Raw genomic sequence first — 15,943 nt, forward strand, 5'->3', positions numbered from 1 at the left:
TAAAAAGCAGTAATTACTTCTAGCTATCACCTTGGTATATAAATGAAATCAATGTTTCTTATGACTCAAAATCCAGAAGCCACAAAAGAAAAGCTAAATAAATACAACTATATATAAATAAAAACTTCTGCATGGCAAATAACCAAAATAAGCAAAAAAACTACAAAATAGAGTCAAAAGAGAAATGATAAACTGGAAAAACAATGAGCTTTTAGAAGCTGAGAAAAAAAGTTATGAACCCATTTTTTTTTTTTTAACGAGCAAAGGGCGTAAGAAATTATTTCACAGAAAAACATACATGGCTCACAAACATGAAAAATGTTCAACCTGTCAAAACAGAAGTTCACTTCGCTGAATTTTTCACTCATCAGATTGGCAAATATAAAAACCGTGACAAGACTGTGTAGGTGCAGCAATGGGAAGCAGGCTCTCTGTCACATCTTGCTTGGAGGTGGGCATGGGCTCAATTCCTGCCAAGGGAATTATCTACCAAAACTGGACTGATTAGCTTCTGATCCAGCAAACCACTTCTGCAGATTTGGAAGACACATACATGTGTATCCGCAAAATGTTTTGTACAAGATTTTTCACCGTGCCACCATTTGAAACAGACTGTCAACAATCTGTATCTATCAATAGTTGACTGCTTAGATCAATTATGGTACATGAAATATTACACGGTTGTAAAAAAAGAATAAGAAAGAACTTTATGTATTGGTAGAGATCTCCAGGGATATTGTTAGGCAAAAGGGCAGTGTATATACTGTTATATTTTGTGTGTGGTAAAGACAAAAAACATATACAAACCTGCAGACATTTAATATATTATAATAATGTAAATATTTATATTTCCAAAAAGAAACTAGAAAAACAGTTACATGTGACAGAGTAGGAGAGTAGACAGGTACAGGAGTTTTTGGTAAATACTGTTCTAAATATTCTTTTAGTCATATAAACGTATTGCTTATTTTTAAAACTAAAAAAAAAAAAAAATTCTGAATTTTAAATGTCTCTCATGCTTTATAGCAGAGGGACAAATCCCTATTTCAGAACCTTTCTTCCAAAATATGTCTAGTAGGCCCGCCCAAGGTAAACATTTCATGTTCTAACACCAACCACATTTCTCTAGTAAAATGACATGAATACCCTGTAATAGTAAAACATCCAGTTCATTAAAGCAAATTCATCTTTAATAAGTCAAAATAAGACCGGGAATATTTGCTTTCCATTTAAAAAAAGGGGCGGGGGACTTCTGAAAGAAAATAATTTGCCGGCTAGGTTGAAGGGCTACAGAAAAAGTCTTAGAGCAAATAGATTTTTGTTTGGACTACATTTAACAATCTCGGTCTTCTGATCCCAAGGAACTGATAAAACGGACCAGTTTTACTTCCTGCACCTATGACTTAATCGTTTTAAATGCCTTTAAGTCACAGTCTGGGTAAATCATCTAAGTCATAAAACAAAAGCGTGGGAACTTCAAAAGTTAGTGATGTTGGCGGGTTGGCACACATCACTCAATAATAAGCAAAGCTATTTTTTTTTCAGTTTTTTTTTCTTAAAAGTACTCTGTATTCAAAGACTTTTAAAAAACAGCAGTGAGATTATGAATAGGAGAGCAACTTTAAATTCGTTCCCTACTGTAGTCGAATTGTTAAATACCTGATTTTGAAAATGTATCATAAAATCTAAACACAAGGTTCAGGATTTTTCTCAGGTTGAACTGTCAGGAGGGGATTCCTTACAAAGAATAAACGAGAGCTCTGAGGACCTAACGAATTATCCAGATTCCTCCAAACGGCCACTGTGGCGCGGATGGGCGGACAAGCTCCGGGCCTCAGCGGAATCCAAGGTGCCGGAGCCCTCCCCGGCTCTCAAGCAGCCTACGGCCTTGCTAGGTGGGACACATTCCCAACCCAGGAAGGGGGCGGAGGGGGCAAAAGAAGGCAGATCTGGGGCAGGCCAGGCCCGAACCCCAGCCGCCCCAGCCCCCTGGGCTTCCCCGCCCCACCAGACGGACACTTACTGAAGGACATTTTCCGGGGTGTCCATGGCCAGAGGACGCTGGCCGGCAGCGGCCAAATTTCAGCCACAAAGCAGGAGCCGCCGCCGATTCGAATACCCCGCGCAGCCGCAATCGGCTCGCCGAACGTTTCAGGGCGCCTGCCCATTGGTGGCGGCGGCAGAAGGCTGGCCAATCGCCGGGACCGTTGCTCGGAGATCAAGTCCCGCCTCCCTCCCTTGGGCCAGTAGCTCCTCCCATTTCCCGTGGTTTTCGGTTGAACCGAAACCTGGCAGTTGCTGAGCGAACACCGGGTGTCTGGGATGCGGCGCGGCGAGGGGGAGCTGTGTTGGCTCCGACGTAGGGAATTGGCTTTTTTTGTTTTAGGTATCCAGGTTGTAACTGGTCTACATAATTACAGGATTAAACCATCATTGTAGGAAAGACTTTGCAAGAGAAAAATGTCTTAACTGGAATTCTTTGAGAAAGAAAAACCGTCCCTCAGTCCTTGGGTCCTGAGAGTGGCGTTTCTTCTCCCCTTCACTTAAATATGTAAATCAAAATCATTATGTCTGGTTCATGGAACGGAAGAAAAAAATCCGTGTGCAGGGTCGAGACTGTCGTGGCGTAATCCGCAGCACCCGGGAGGCAGGAGGCGAGAAAAAACTGGACCTGCTGCCGGGGACCCCTCCCGCTTTCTGGCAGTTTTCTATCAGCGTCCTCGGCTGTGAGAAAATATCCCAGATGCTGAAACCAATAGTCTTAGCCCAGAATCTCAAATGCCGTGGCAAAGAGGGAGTGACGACGGCCTGTGGAAAAACCTGAGGAGTTTTTGGCTCAGCCTTCATGTAGAGGGGGCGTGAGCGGGGCAGGGGCGTTCTAGGGTCGGCTGCATAATTTTATACGAGGCACTGGAAAGTGATGGGTTAGTGTCCTTGGAGTAGACCCCTGGGCTCTATTTAACCGATCTGAAAGGCTGGGCCCTGAGCCACACAGGGGACCTGTCAAACAGCTTCACGTGGAAGGTGGGGCTCACGGGACTGGACTTTCTCTACAGTCAGCTGTAATTAACATAAGAGCAGAAAAGTTTGGGTAGATTACAGAATGCCCGCTTTCAACATCTTTTGGGGGACAGGGCACTCTGGGAGACCAAGTTTTTAGACACCTTAAAATCAAAAGTAGACACTTCTTTGTAGAGGAGTCCAGATGTCTAAAGAGGAAATAAGTAAAATGTAGGCCGGGCGCGGTGGCTCAAGCCTGTAATCCCAGCACTTTGGGAGGCCGAGACGGGTGGATCACGAGGTCAGGAGATCGAGACCATCCTGGCTAACACGGTGAAACCCCGTCTCTACTAAAAAATACAAAGAACTAGCCGGGCGAGGTGGCGGGCGCCTGTAGTCCCGGCTACTCGGGAGGCTGAGGCGGGAGAATGGCGTAAACCCGAGAGGCGGAGCTTGCCGTGAGCCGAGATCCGGCCACTGCACTCCAGCCTGGGCGATAGAGCGAAACTCCGTCTCAAAAAAAAAAAAAAAAAAAAAAAAAAAATTAATAAAGTAATATGTAATACACTGATGTTTCTTAAGAGTGAGTTGGGAAAGAGCCTAGTCTTCTCTGCCCTTGGTCTTTAATACCTTTTTACTCTACCTCTCAAAAGTGTTTCAAGGGTCACTTGACAATACAAAATAAAGAGCTATTCATGCTAGAAGGAGGTTAGGTGGAGGTTCTGTTTCCTTGGCCTCTTGAGTTAAATACCTAAAAAAATAAGGCTGGGCACGGTGGCTCACGCCTGTAATCCCAGCACTTTGGGAGGCCAAGGCGGGCAGATCACCTGAGGCTAGGAGTTGGAGGCCAGCCTGGCCAACATAGTGAAACCCTGTCTCTACTAAAAATGCAAAAATCAGCTAACTCCTGTGTCTACTAAAAATACAAAAATTAGCTGGGTGTGGTGATGCGCGCTGGTAATCCCCCCAGCTACTCTGGAGGCTGAGGCAGGAGAATCGCTTGAACTCAGGGAGGCGGAGGTTGCAGTGAGCTGAGATCGCGCCACTGCACTCCAGCCACAGAGAGGGAGTTCCTCCCAACAAAGAAAAAAGTCGGGCGCGGTGGCTCACGCCTGTAATCCCAGCACTTTGGGAGGCCGAGATGGGCGGATCAAGAGGTCAGGAGTTTGAGACCAGCCTAACCAACATAGTGAAACCCCGTCTCTACCAAAAATACAACAAATAGCCAGGCGTGGTGGCACGTGCCTGTAGTCCCAGCTACTCAGGAGGCTGAGGCAGGAGAATCACTTGAACCCAGGAGGCAGAGGTTGCAGTGCTCGGATTGCACCACTTCACTCCAGCCTGAGCCACAGAGTGAAATTCAGAGAGCAAGAGAGAGAGAGAAAGACAGACAAAAACCCTAAACAAAAATTTAGCTTCTGGAAATTCCGATGCTCACTGAGTCCGAAATTTCTTCCAGTGTGTGATGGCTTTGAATCTACCTGAGTCTCCAATTTGTGGGGTTTATTACTCAAAAGGTAATAAACTCCTTAGATAAGTGCTGGATTCCGCTAACCATCACAGGAACTAGGACACTTTTGGTCCCATCAACTCAAGTTTTCATCTGCTTCTGATAGTGGCTCAATCAGTAATCAATTAGGAAATGTTGATTGAGAAGCCATCATGAGCTAGGTGCTAATTATAACCTTGTCTAAGTCCAACAGAGCCTGTCCTGAAGGAATTAATGATTTAGTCTGGGAAATGAGGACACAGAAATAAAGAATTGTTTAAAGGTGGTGGTATATATGTATATTAAGAGCCAAAAGAGTTCAGACTGTATCTGCTAGGCCAGCAGTCCCCAGCCTATTTGACACCAGGGACAGGTTTCATGGAAGACAATTTTTAATTTTTCATGGTGGGGTGGTGGCGGGGGCGAGGGATTGTGGGGGTGGGCAGTGGGTGGGATGGTTTCAGGATGAAAGTGTTCCATCTCAGATCATCAGGTGTTGGATTCTCATAAAGAGCTCGCACCCTAGATCCCTCGCATGCAGGCAGTTCACAATAGGGTTTGCACTCCTATGAGAATCTAACATCCCGCTTATCTGACAGAAAGTTGAGCTCAGACCGTCACCTGCCAATTACCTTCTACTGTGCGGCCCAGTTCCTAACAGGCCATGAACAGGTACTAGCCCATGGCCTGGGATTGGAGACCCCTGTGCTAAGGGTATTCCGAGGAGGAAGAGGTCTTGTGGACCTGTTGGCCAGACAAAGCTTCACAGGGAAGGTGGGGCTTGAATTGGGCCTTGAAGGGAGTGGGGATGGATATGGGTCTGGCAGAACCCTGGGGAGGTCATTCCATGTGTAAATCAAGATTTTAGAAGGAAATCACTCTTGAGGATTCATGAGCATTAGAGGTTCTTTTTCGAAAGACTGGTTTGTTATTTTGATGTTACATCTTGAATGCTATACTAAGAAGTTTGTACTTCATCACTTTAGTAATAATCTTTTTGAAGCAAATAAGCGTATGATCATAAGGACCTCATGATAGTTACACTTAGCTCTACCCTGTTTCCTAAAAGCCGTAGAGATTGTCTACTCTCCTTCACTTCTGTTACTGGGGGTTCCTCTCCCACCAGGCTTGTTTATGGGTGAGGTATTATAGATGCTGTTCTACACTGCCCTTAAAAAAAGCAAACTAACTCCTTGTCAAACTCCAACGCCAATCACCGCAGGTATATCCAGGAGTCATAGAAATAAAATACTAGCATTGTCAGCAGTAATTAGAGACCGATATTTTCCTAGGAATAATGTCCTGGCTTACTCAATGGCTTCCCTTTATTTTCACTTATGGCAGTTCCCCTCTGCCATTATTCTTAGAGGAAAAAATCAAAGTGATCTGCTGACACAATGTGTTCATCTTAATATCCCTATTAGACTAATTAACATAAAAATCTAAAGAGCCCAAATCCTGAACCTGGTAGTGTTCAGGATTTATTGGAGACAGGGAGAGGGCTGGGCAGAAAAGGCAGGGAAAAGTAATTTGCAGACTTCAAACTGGCGTTGCAGGCAGAGAGAATGGAAGATGAAGGAGGGAATCAGATCACATGGAAGGACAATTCTCGGAACACAATGATGTCCTTAATATATAGGAAAAAGAAAAGAATCCAAGATAATTGGAGAGCCTAGGAGAATTAATAGAAACAGGCCATTGGTGCTGGAAAGGTTGCTACTTTGGTTTTAGCAAAGTTGAGTTGGGAGGGTTACCAGGCCTTTTCTTCTACACAATAGGCCGTGTAAAAGAGCAGACAACTTTGGTTCACAGGCTTCAGAAGCTTATTGAAAGAAGTTTCAGGTTCCACTTCCTAAGCCTAGAATGATTTTTTTTTTTCCTAAGAGCTCCACATTATCTCTACATGTCAGGGATAAATGAAGAATCTCTGAATATTTTGATACTTTGATAAAGAAAATCTGTAAACCTCAAAGAAATACACACTGGCAATTTATATATATCAATATAAGCAGAAAATACCAAAGGACTGGCAAATGTGTGGCTCATTTTTAAAAAATTCACCAATTGGAAGCTCGTGCCACTGATAGCACTCCGATTTCTCTGCTCTCACCCTTGTCTTTAATCTTCTTCCTCTGCCATTTTGTCTCAGGCCTAAGTTGAGAGTGCAGCAGTTGTCATAGAATGTCTGAAAGTCTATTAAATGATAATTCTTGCTTCACTAATTTGTCACTCCCTCTTATTTTTGGCATTACTGTTGCTTTAGTGTTTCTGTTACCTTGTCTCCCCAAACCAACCCCAGAGTGTGAGAGGAGAGGTGTGCTTTGCTCTGGGTCAGAGCAGCAGATCTAGCTATGTCTAAATATATGCCTTCTTGCATCTGATGCGGAAAGGTGCAGCTATAAGTCTGTCTTCCTTTCTGACTCCAATTCCCCTTATGATTTTAATACTAAATGTCCATCGATCTAAAAATGACTCTGATAAATTTCTCTATTATGAAGGCAAATAAATAAAGTATCTTCATTTGTATATGGGCTTTCAATGTCTTGCGATTCCAACATCATAATTCCAAACTTATTGGAGAAGGAAAATCAGGCCACATCAGTGTACTTAAGATCCAACCTTGATTTTCCTAAGAAGCAGTAAATGGGGCAAATGACCTAAACTCTCAATCTGGGTATCAGCTTCCTGATCTGTGAAATGAATGAAGAAACCTGTCCCTTTGTCTTCATAACGGTCCTTTGTCTTCCACTATCCAATAACCTCATAAGATTTTCTACTTAATTCCTAACATATCTTGGATTGACACATAATATCAAAATTAGTGCTGTGTTTCACAAAGGAAAATGATTTTCTCTAGGTTCTGCAGATTTGATCTAAGCAAATAATCCCAGATACTTGTATATCTTCATTTCCCTGAGAAATTTAGAGACATTCAAAGTAGTAGTACTAGATGTGTGGCTAGCGCATAGTGCCCTGAAACATTGTATAAGGTTGGAGATTTATAATTAGAATAATTTCAGAAAACAAAGGAGTGATTTAGGAGACTGTAGAATATTAAGAATAAAGTCAACAGGCAGAAAAGGAGATCTATAGCTCCATCTTAGACATTTTTCATCTGTGTGTGTGTTGTGATTTTGGAGGACACCTATGGGACCAATGGTAGCCCTGATTCTACCCTGTATCACTGCATACTGGGAGGAAAGATGGAGGGGAGATAGGGGAATGGGATCCCAACTCCCTCAAGAAACCTCCCCAGTAATCTTTGATAGGTTGTGCAGTTCAGTACATCATCCTGGTGTTTATATGAAGGTCTCAAGTGATCCCTAAATGTTAATTCCATTTTAGGTGTGGTAATTGTATTAGTCCATTCTCGTACTACTATAAAGAAATACGTGAGACTGGGTAATTTATAAAGAAAAGGTTTAATTGGCTCATGCTTCTGCAGGCTGTATAGGAAGCAGAGTGGCTTCTGCTTCTGGGGGGCCCTCAGGAAACTTACAATCATGGTGGAAAGTGAAGAGACAGCAGGCATGTCTTACATGACTGGAGCAGGAGGAAGAAAATGAGAGAGGGGAGATGCTACACACTTTTAAACAACCAGATCTTGAAAGAACTGTATCATGAGAACAGCACCAAGGGGATGGTGCTAAACCATTCATGAAGGATCCATCCCCATGATCCAATCACCTCCCACCGGGTCCCACCTCCAACTCTGGGGATTACAATTTGACATGAGATCTAGGTGGGAACACAGATCCAAACCATATCAGTAGTAGAGACCAGAGGCCGTATTTCTTGCCCTTTCCTATTGGAGGCAATTTGATTGTTCAGAAGCTAGGTCTTGAATCCTAAGCACTGATATATGGCTGCTTGTATTTCCTCCAAACTGGCCCAACTTCACTTTGTGCACTTCTTCAGACTTCCTCCCTCTTGTCAACTACAGAGTTCCTTAGCTTCTGTTCTTGAACTTTGGATTCTTTCATTGCTGTGTAAGTTGTGCTGACTTGGATTCTGAGGCAGACTGTCCTAATACTTAGGAAACTCGATCCAGCAAACTTTAGTCCTGGAAGTGAAAGCATACATGGAGCATGTCACTTTCTTCTTTAAGGGCATTATTCTAAATTTGTAGTCGCAATCCCCTCCAATTAGGCTCCTAAATCCTAGTTTAGTGGGATGATCCCTATGGGCAAGGCCAGAGACCAACAGCTTTTCCAAGCCTTTCTCTGCCTTGAGGCATTGAGGACAAAGGTGGTTTTCCTTTCTTCTTCACAGCTGCTATCACCTTTTCGATCTCTTAGGACTTACTCACAAAATAGGATGGATGAGAATAGCCTCTTCAGATCCCACCATTTTTCCTTTGGATTCCTGAAAAACAGAGGCTTTTATTTTGAAAGTTTGCCAAAATGGATAGTTTAAAATGCTTTGTAGTGTTCAGGAGATGTTGCTTAATCTATATTTTGTGCTTCTTCCTTTATATGTTTTCCGAAGTCTTTTCTATCTCTTCTGCTGACTGATGATGAATCTTACTTCTTCATTTGCTTCCTCCGTAAAAGAATTGCTCTGTGCTCACTTTCAGTAGAGAGATGGCCTGTCAGGATGGACATTTATTAGACTGCCTAACTGGCCTCAGAACTGAAACACCCTTAGACCACAAATATATTTTTTTCTTATTTGGGAATTTATTTTACACATGCTTACAACAGTTAAATCACATTTAGTTCTAAGCATAACAAATCATCTTTACTGGGAAAGAAGGGAGGAGTTCTGGCTTCTCTGGAAAAATCACCATTCAAATCCTATGTCAAGTGGCCAGGTAAGGTGGCTCACACGTGTAATCCCAGCACTTTGGGAGGCCAAGGTGGGCAGGTCACGAGGTCAGGAGTTTGAGACCAGTCTGGCCAACACAGTGAAACCCCATCTCTACTAAAAATACAAAAATTAGCTGGGCGTGGTGGTGGGTGCCTGTAATCCCAGATACTGGGGAGGCTGAGGCAGGAGAATCACTTGAATCTGGGAGGCAGAAGTTGCAGTTAGCTGAGATTATGCCACTGCACTCCAGCCTGGGTGACAGACTGAGACTCCATCTCAAAAAAAAAAAAAAAAAAAAAAAAAAAATATCAAATCATGTGTCAGGGAAGTGTTGAGCTCTGAGGAAAGAGGCCAGGCTGGTCTTGAACTCCTGGGCTTGAAAATTCACCTACCTTGGCTTCTCAAAGTACTAGAATTATAGACATGAGCCACCACACCTGGCCCCTCACAGATGTTTATATAGTTGGGCACTAATATAATTCTTGTGTGTATATCAAAGTCTAAATAACATTCTGTAGCTTGTCTTTTTGGAAACAAATTAATAATGAGGAAAACTGAAGTGAGACTCTAAGTTACCTGTAGACTAGCTTATCACCTGCCACTAGGCCCTGGCCAGATTTATCTTAAAGGTGGTGGTTTGGGCATGTAGGCAGTGACAGCTGACCACATCACTCTTGAGAGGTGACTGGTCAATCCCTTTCCTGATTCTGATAGAATGTGTTCTGTTTCCACTCAACCTAAATGTACTGCAATTCAGTTGTGACACTAACTGCCCATAGTTAGCATCAGACTCTGCAGGTTTAAGAGCATAGTCCCCAATAAGACTACTCTTACTTCAGATGCCAGCTGCAGGTTCAGGGGTTCTCAGGCCACCTGCACTTCTGACCAACTGGCCACTAAGTTGGGAGTTTCCATGACCCCCTCTGGTTCACTAATTCACTAGAATGGCTCACAGCGCTCAGGAAAGCCCTAAGCTTATTATTAGAATTTTATTATAAAGAATACACATAAAATGAGGTCTGGGAGGGTCCTAGACATGGAACTTCCATGCCCCCCAACTGGGAAATTCGGTATGTCACTCTGCTGTCACATCAATGTGTTCACCAACCACAAAGCTCCACTGAGCTTCAGTGTTCAGAGTTTTTATTGAGGTCTTATTACATAAGCATGATTGAATAAATACTTAGCTACTTCATTGAAATCAATCTTCAGCATCTTGGAGGTCTGGCGAACAAGCTGATCTCATAGGGCTCAAAGCCTCAATCAACACTATTATCAGGTGCTTGGTCTTTCTGCTGACCAGCTTCCACCCTGAAGCTGTCTAGGGGCCCCACCATGGTAATACAGGATTTACTAAGAAATAATTTTTAGGCAGGTAGAAAGGGTGAAAGTTCTCAGTGGACATTTCTTTTAATAAAAGCAACTCCCAAAACATTTCCTTCCTAATAGAAAAGCAGCTTGGAAATCCAAGCTGGCAAGTATTGATATGCAAGTGCCAGCGATTAGAAACTAGGTCTATCCAATTGGCAATTCCTCCCCTCTTCTCTTTGTCACCATGTGTGCCAGGTGTCTACAGATAACACCACCTGTGCAGGACATCATGGCTACCTGCATTTGCATATTAAAAGGCTAGGGTAGGAGGACCAGGTTTTTTGTGGGCTACATAAATGATACACCTGGTCAAACCAATCCCCTGGGCCCTATGCAAATAAGACACCACCTCCTCCAGCCTCCCAATATAACTGATGACTTTTCTGCCGCACAGGGGTTTTTCTCTCCGTTAGGAGCCCCCCTCCCTCTGTCTCTCTATGGGGGAGCTTTTTTCCTTCTTTCTTGCCTGTTAAACTTCCTGCTCCTTAAAACCACTCCACTCGTATCCATGTAGTTTATCTAATCAGCGGGACACAAAGGATGATGGTGTTTCTTCAGTCATCAGATGAGGTCCCCTCATTAGCATAACAAAGACACTCCTATCACTCAGGAAATTCCAAGGGTGTTTGAAGCTCTGAAACAGGAACCCAGGAAAATGACCAGCAGATTTTTTTTTTTTTTATTATACGAAAGAGGTGATCTGCATGTTTGAACATAAGCTTAAAATTTCATGAGCTTTAACAGCATCTCTACTTTTATAAAATCATATTCTCAGGACAGCAACCTTGTCCTCTTACCAAGCTGGGAAGTAATCATCATTGTTGCTCAGCTTGTATCGGCTTCTGGCCCTTCAAAGAGCTGGACACTTACTAATCTACAGAAAAGAGAGGTGAGCAAGTCTCAGACCTGGTTACTTAAAAACATCCAATCTCAGGGATAGTCCTGATGGAAGTTTATTTTATTATTATTTTTCTGAGACAAAGTCTTGCTCTGTGGCCCAGGCTGGAGTGCAGTAGCTTGGTCATGGCTTATTGCAGCCTCAACCTCTGAGGCTCAAGTGATCCTCCTACCTCAGCTTCTCAAGTAGCTTGGACCACAAGCATGTACCACCATACCCCACTAATTTTTAAATTATTTGTAGAGATGGGGTCTCCCTATGTTGGTCAGGCTGGTCTTGAACTCCTGGGCTTGAGCAATCCACCTACCTTGGCTTCTCAAAGTGCTGGAATTATAGGCATGAGCCACCACACCTGGCCCCTCACAGATGTTTATATAGTTGGGCACTAATATAATTCTTGTGTGTGTATCTAAGTCTAAATAATATTCTTTAGCTTGTCTTTTTGGAAACAAAGTAATAATGAGAAAAACTGAAGTGAGACTATAAGTTAGGTGTAGACTAGCTTATCAGATGTTTAGCTTGGGCATTCATATGGTGAATTATCATATCTACTACACAGACATACTTCATGTTTAACTGCTGATTTCTCTTCCTCCAGGGGATGACAAAAGCTTCTAGGCACAGGTAACTAGAGGCAACATTGTAATAGCCTTGGTTCATTTCAATCCCAGTCTTTCCTGTCTTCCTATCTATAATTTCCCTGCCAGAGAATTGTCTTATCCAGAAGTAATGTTAGCAGATGTACATTACTTTAAAATGGTTGCCCAGCCTCAGTCAGCATTTACGTAAGTTGCATTTCCATTAGACAGGACTTTCTGCCTTGCCTGCTGCTGTTGCAATTACTGCTGCTGCTAGTACTCTTAAATTTTCATCTTGTATTCGTTAATCTTTGCAGTCTCCTTCCTTTCGCATATCAGTGCATGACATTATGCTTTTGAATATCAGATTGTCTTTGCATGTGTTGCTCTTTGCAATTCATGTGCTGCATTAGTCCAGGGCTGTTTCCCTGGGATACTTGGTTCACTGGGCAGTGTTTCTCTATTTCTGCTTCTCTTTTGGATAGGCCTTCGAGCTTCTGGTTTTCTGACTTCTTGGGCTTCTGTTTTTGGACCTATTGCCCATTTTGACTTCTTGATGGATAATCAGTTTGAACCATTAAATTCCCTTGACCAGTTTATCTTTCTGATCATCTCTGACCTTTGGACCTCAGTGTCCACTTGGACTTTGCAACCAGCATTGTGGGAGGGACTTTTTATTTGGTTCACATATTTGGGGGTCAAATGAAATAAGAGGTAGGAAGATCAACTCTCCAAGAAACAGTGGAGATTGTTTTCTACATTCACATTAAATATTTTCTATAGTAGTCACTTAAAAGCTTCAAGCCAAACTTGCATTCTAGCTGCTTCTGCCATTGTCAGCATTTTCTCATTCTTTAGTTGCTTCCACATCATTGAATATATACTATGTTTATTGAACATATGCTATGACTGCCTAGACCCAGTTGGCTTGGTAAGGGTTTTGATGATGTCGAAAATTTGAAATCAAATCCCACAGAGATCTGTTTTCTTTCCTTTATTCCCACATGATAGTCTCCTTCATTTTTCTAAAATTCAAGGTACATCTTCATCAGTATCTCTCATCCTGGACATTAATTAATATGTCGTGATATAGTAATTGGTACACACTTGGAAGAACACTGGTAACATTTCAGAGATGCTGAGAAATCTATCCAGATATTTTGAGTTGCAGTCAACAAAAAACTCCACTCAAGCTAGTTTAAACAGTAAAGTGAATTTAATGGTTCATTTAACTGAAAAGTCCAAAGGTAGGTGGGTTTCGGGTACAGTTTGATTGAGACTCTAGCTCCCTTTGTCTGCAGTTCCCTCAACTCTGCTATCTCTCTTTATTCACTTTGCCCTTATGCCGATTTTCTTCGTGATAGCAAACGGTTATAACAGTTCTTTGTCTCATCTGTTTTCTCCAAAGTCTCAAATGCACTGTGTCACTCTGAACTGCTTAAGTTTCTTGCCTTCTTCTAAAGGTTTCTCAGAATCACATGGGCATATGACCTAAGGAAATCAGGGGCTTTGGGAAGTAAAATGAGGAGTATGTCCTGGGGAGGCAACCAACAAGGTAACTGTGCAGTAAGTTCTTAGCATAGTTCTCTGTCACTTTGAAAAGAAAACTTAAAAACCACTGAAAATAAATGGGTCACTCTAGCAGACTGCAAACCTCAACTCCTTCAGTCACTAACTGGTGATTCCTCTTTAGTTCTTTCCAAGAACAACCTCCTTATGACTCATTCTTAGAAGAATGACCAAAAAAAAAAAAAAAAAAAAAAAAAAAAAAAAACAGGCCTGTAAGCCCAACAGAGACAAGGCTGGAATGACTACCAGATGCACCAGTCATGGGTGCCATCTTGTTTCTTGTGTGGTCACTGCACTTTCATGGCATTCGAAAGCAAAAAAGAGAAGAATTAGTTGCAGAAAGCATAATTGTCAGGCCTCTGAGCCAGACCTCAGCTGTTGTAACCCCTGTGGCCTGCACATGTACATCCAGATGGCCTTCAGGAGCCAAGAAGTCTGGAGCAGCCAAAAAGCCACAAAGAAATGAAATAGTCAGTTCCTGTCTTAACTAATTAACCCACCTGACGACATTCTACCATTATGACTTGTTCCCGCCCTGCCCCAACTGATTAATTGACCTCATGACATTGTTCTTCTGGACGATGAGTCTTATGATCTCTTCACCATGCACCTTGTGACCGACCCCCTCCCCTGCTAACAATAGATAACCACCTCTAACTGTGACTTTCCACTGCCTACCCCAGGCCTATAAAGCTGCCCCTCTCCTATCTCCCTTCTCTGACTCTCTTTTTGGATTCAGCCCACTTGCACCCAAGTGAAAAACAGCCTTGTTTGTCACGCAAAGCCTGTTTTGATGGTCTCTTCACACGGACGCACTTGACAATAATGACCTGTTGTATTTCTATGAGCTTTTCTTGCAGTTTTGCTCCTGGTGGGAGAGAAGCCTCCATCTTCACAGAAGTAGATCCTCTGAGGGGCTAAATTTTGTCCCTCCCCTCAAATTCATATATGTTGAAGTCCTAACCCCAATACCTCAGGTTGTAACCTTATTTGGAGATGGAGTATTTAAAGAAGTAATTAAGTTAAAGTGAGGTGATTAGGGTGGACCCTAATTCAGTATGACTAGTGTCCTTACAGGAAGAGGAACCTTGGACACAGGCACGTGTCCAAGACAATGTGGAGAGGCAGGGAGAAGACGGCCACCTGCAAGCCAAGGAGAGAGGCCTAGAACATACTCTTACTTCATGGTCCTCAGAAGGAGGCCACTCTGTCAACACCTTGAGCTCAGACTTACAGCCTCCAGAGCTGTGAAAAAATAAATTTCTGTTGTTTAAGCCCTGCAGTTTGGGGTAATTTCTTATGGTGGCCCTAGCAAATGAATACAGGTCCCAAATAACTCTTCAGTTTGGCCATATTTCCCTTACCTCTAGGAACTAATTTCTAAATGCCAGTTGTTTTCTTGACACCAACCATTCAAGGTGGGTGAAGAGGGTCTGACAGGGCAGGACACCTAATGGGAGTTACCCAGCTGTTGAGGGGGACGCAGGTCTGCTGGTCAAATCATCTGTCCTCTATGAACTCAATTTCTTCAGTGGGAGAAAGGGAAATGCAACTCCTCACAGTCAAGAGTTGGCCTGTTGCTAAGCTGTGGTGGTGTCTTGTTGAACATAAACAATTTCACAGAATGTTCTCATCAAACAAGGCCACTCACAAATGTATACCTGCTTCCTGACAGCACCCAATCCACAGCAAATGCCTGCTTCTTGGAACCCCCACACCTTGGCCTATACAATGACCTAACACAAGCCCAAATCCTACAACCAGTCCTTCTAGTGCTTTCTTAGGGAGATGTTTCCCATAGCATGCTGGCTCCCTTGAGGCAGTGAGCCAATGAACCTAACTCTGTTCATAGTTGTCTTTGAGACATTAACAAGAGTTTTGACTTTATTTTATATATACATCAGTGAATGGGGTACCCTCGACCCCCACACCTCAGCCAGGACAATTTATATGGTTTAATACACCTCTTACAAAATTAACTCTTATTTTTATTATCATTGCATGAATAGTTACTAACTTTATTATCCTTGAATTGTTTATCTCTTCATTTAATTTGGAATTTCTTAATATAGAATGTGATAGGGGAGAGGAGGGCTCCCTTTCAAAACAGCAATAGTGGCTGAGTATGGTAACTCATGCCTATAATTCCATCACTTTGGGAGGCTGAGGTGAGAGGATCACTTGAGCTCAGGATCTCATGGTCAAGGTTATAATGAGCTATGATCACAC

General features: G+C 42.7%; 1 protein-coding gene across 1 annotated transcript in view; it reads right to left on the minus strand.

Annotated features, from left to right (window-relative positions):
- Positions 1–2,153, minus strand: part of BUB1 (BUB1 mitotic checkpoint serine/threonine kinase) — a 41,532-nt gene extending 39,379 nt beyond the window's left edge. Inside the window, exon 1 of the mRNA XM_008008367.3 lies at positions 2,024–2,153. Coding sequence (XP_008006558.3) covers positions 2,024–2,049 — 26 coding nt within the window. The 5' untranslated portion in view covers positions 2,050–2,153. The remainder of the gene's footprint in view (positions 1–2,023) is intronic.
- Between the last annotated feature and the right edge of the window lie 13,790 nt (positions 2,154–15,943).

This window comes from Chlorocebus sabaeus, chromosome 14 (assembly GCF_047675955.1).
Source record: "Chlorocebus sabaeus isolate Y175 chromosome 14, mChlSab1.0.hap1, whole genome shotgun sequence".
NCBI lineage: Eukaryota > Metazoa > Chordata > Mammalia > Primates > Cercopithecidae > Chlorocebus > Chlorocebus sabaeus.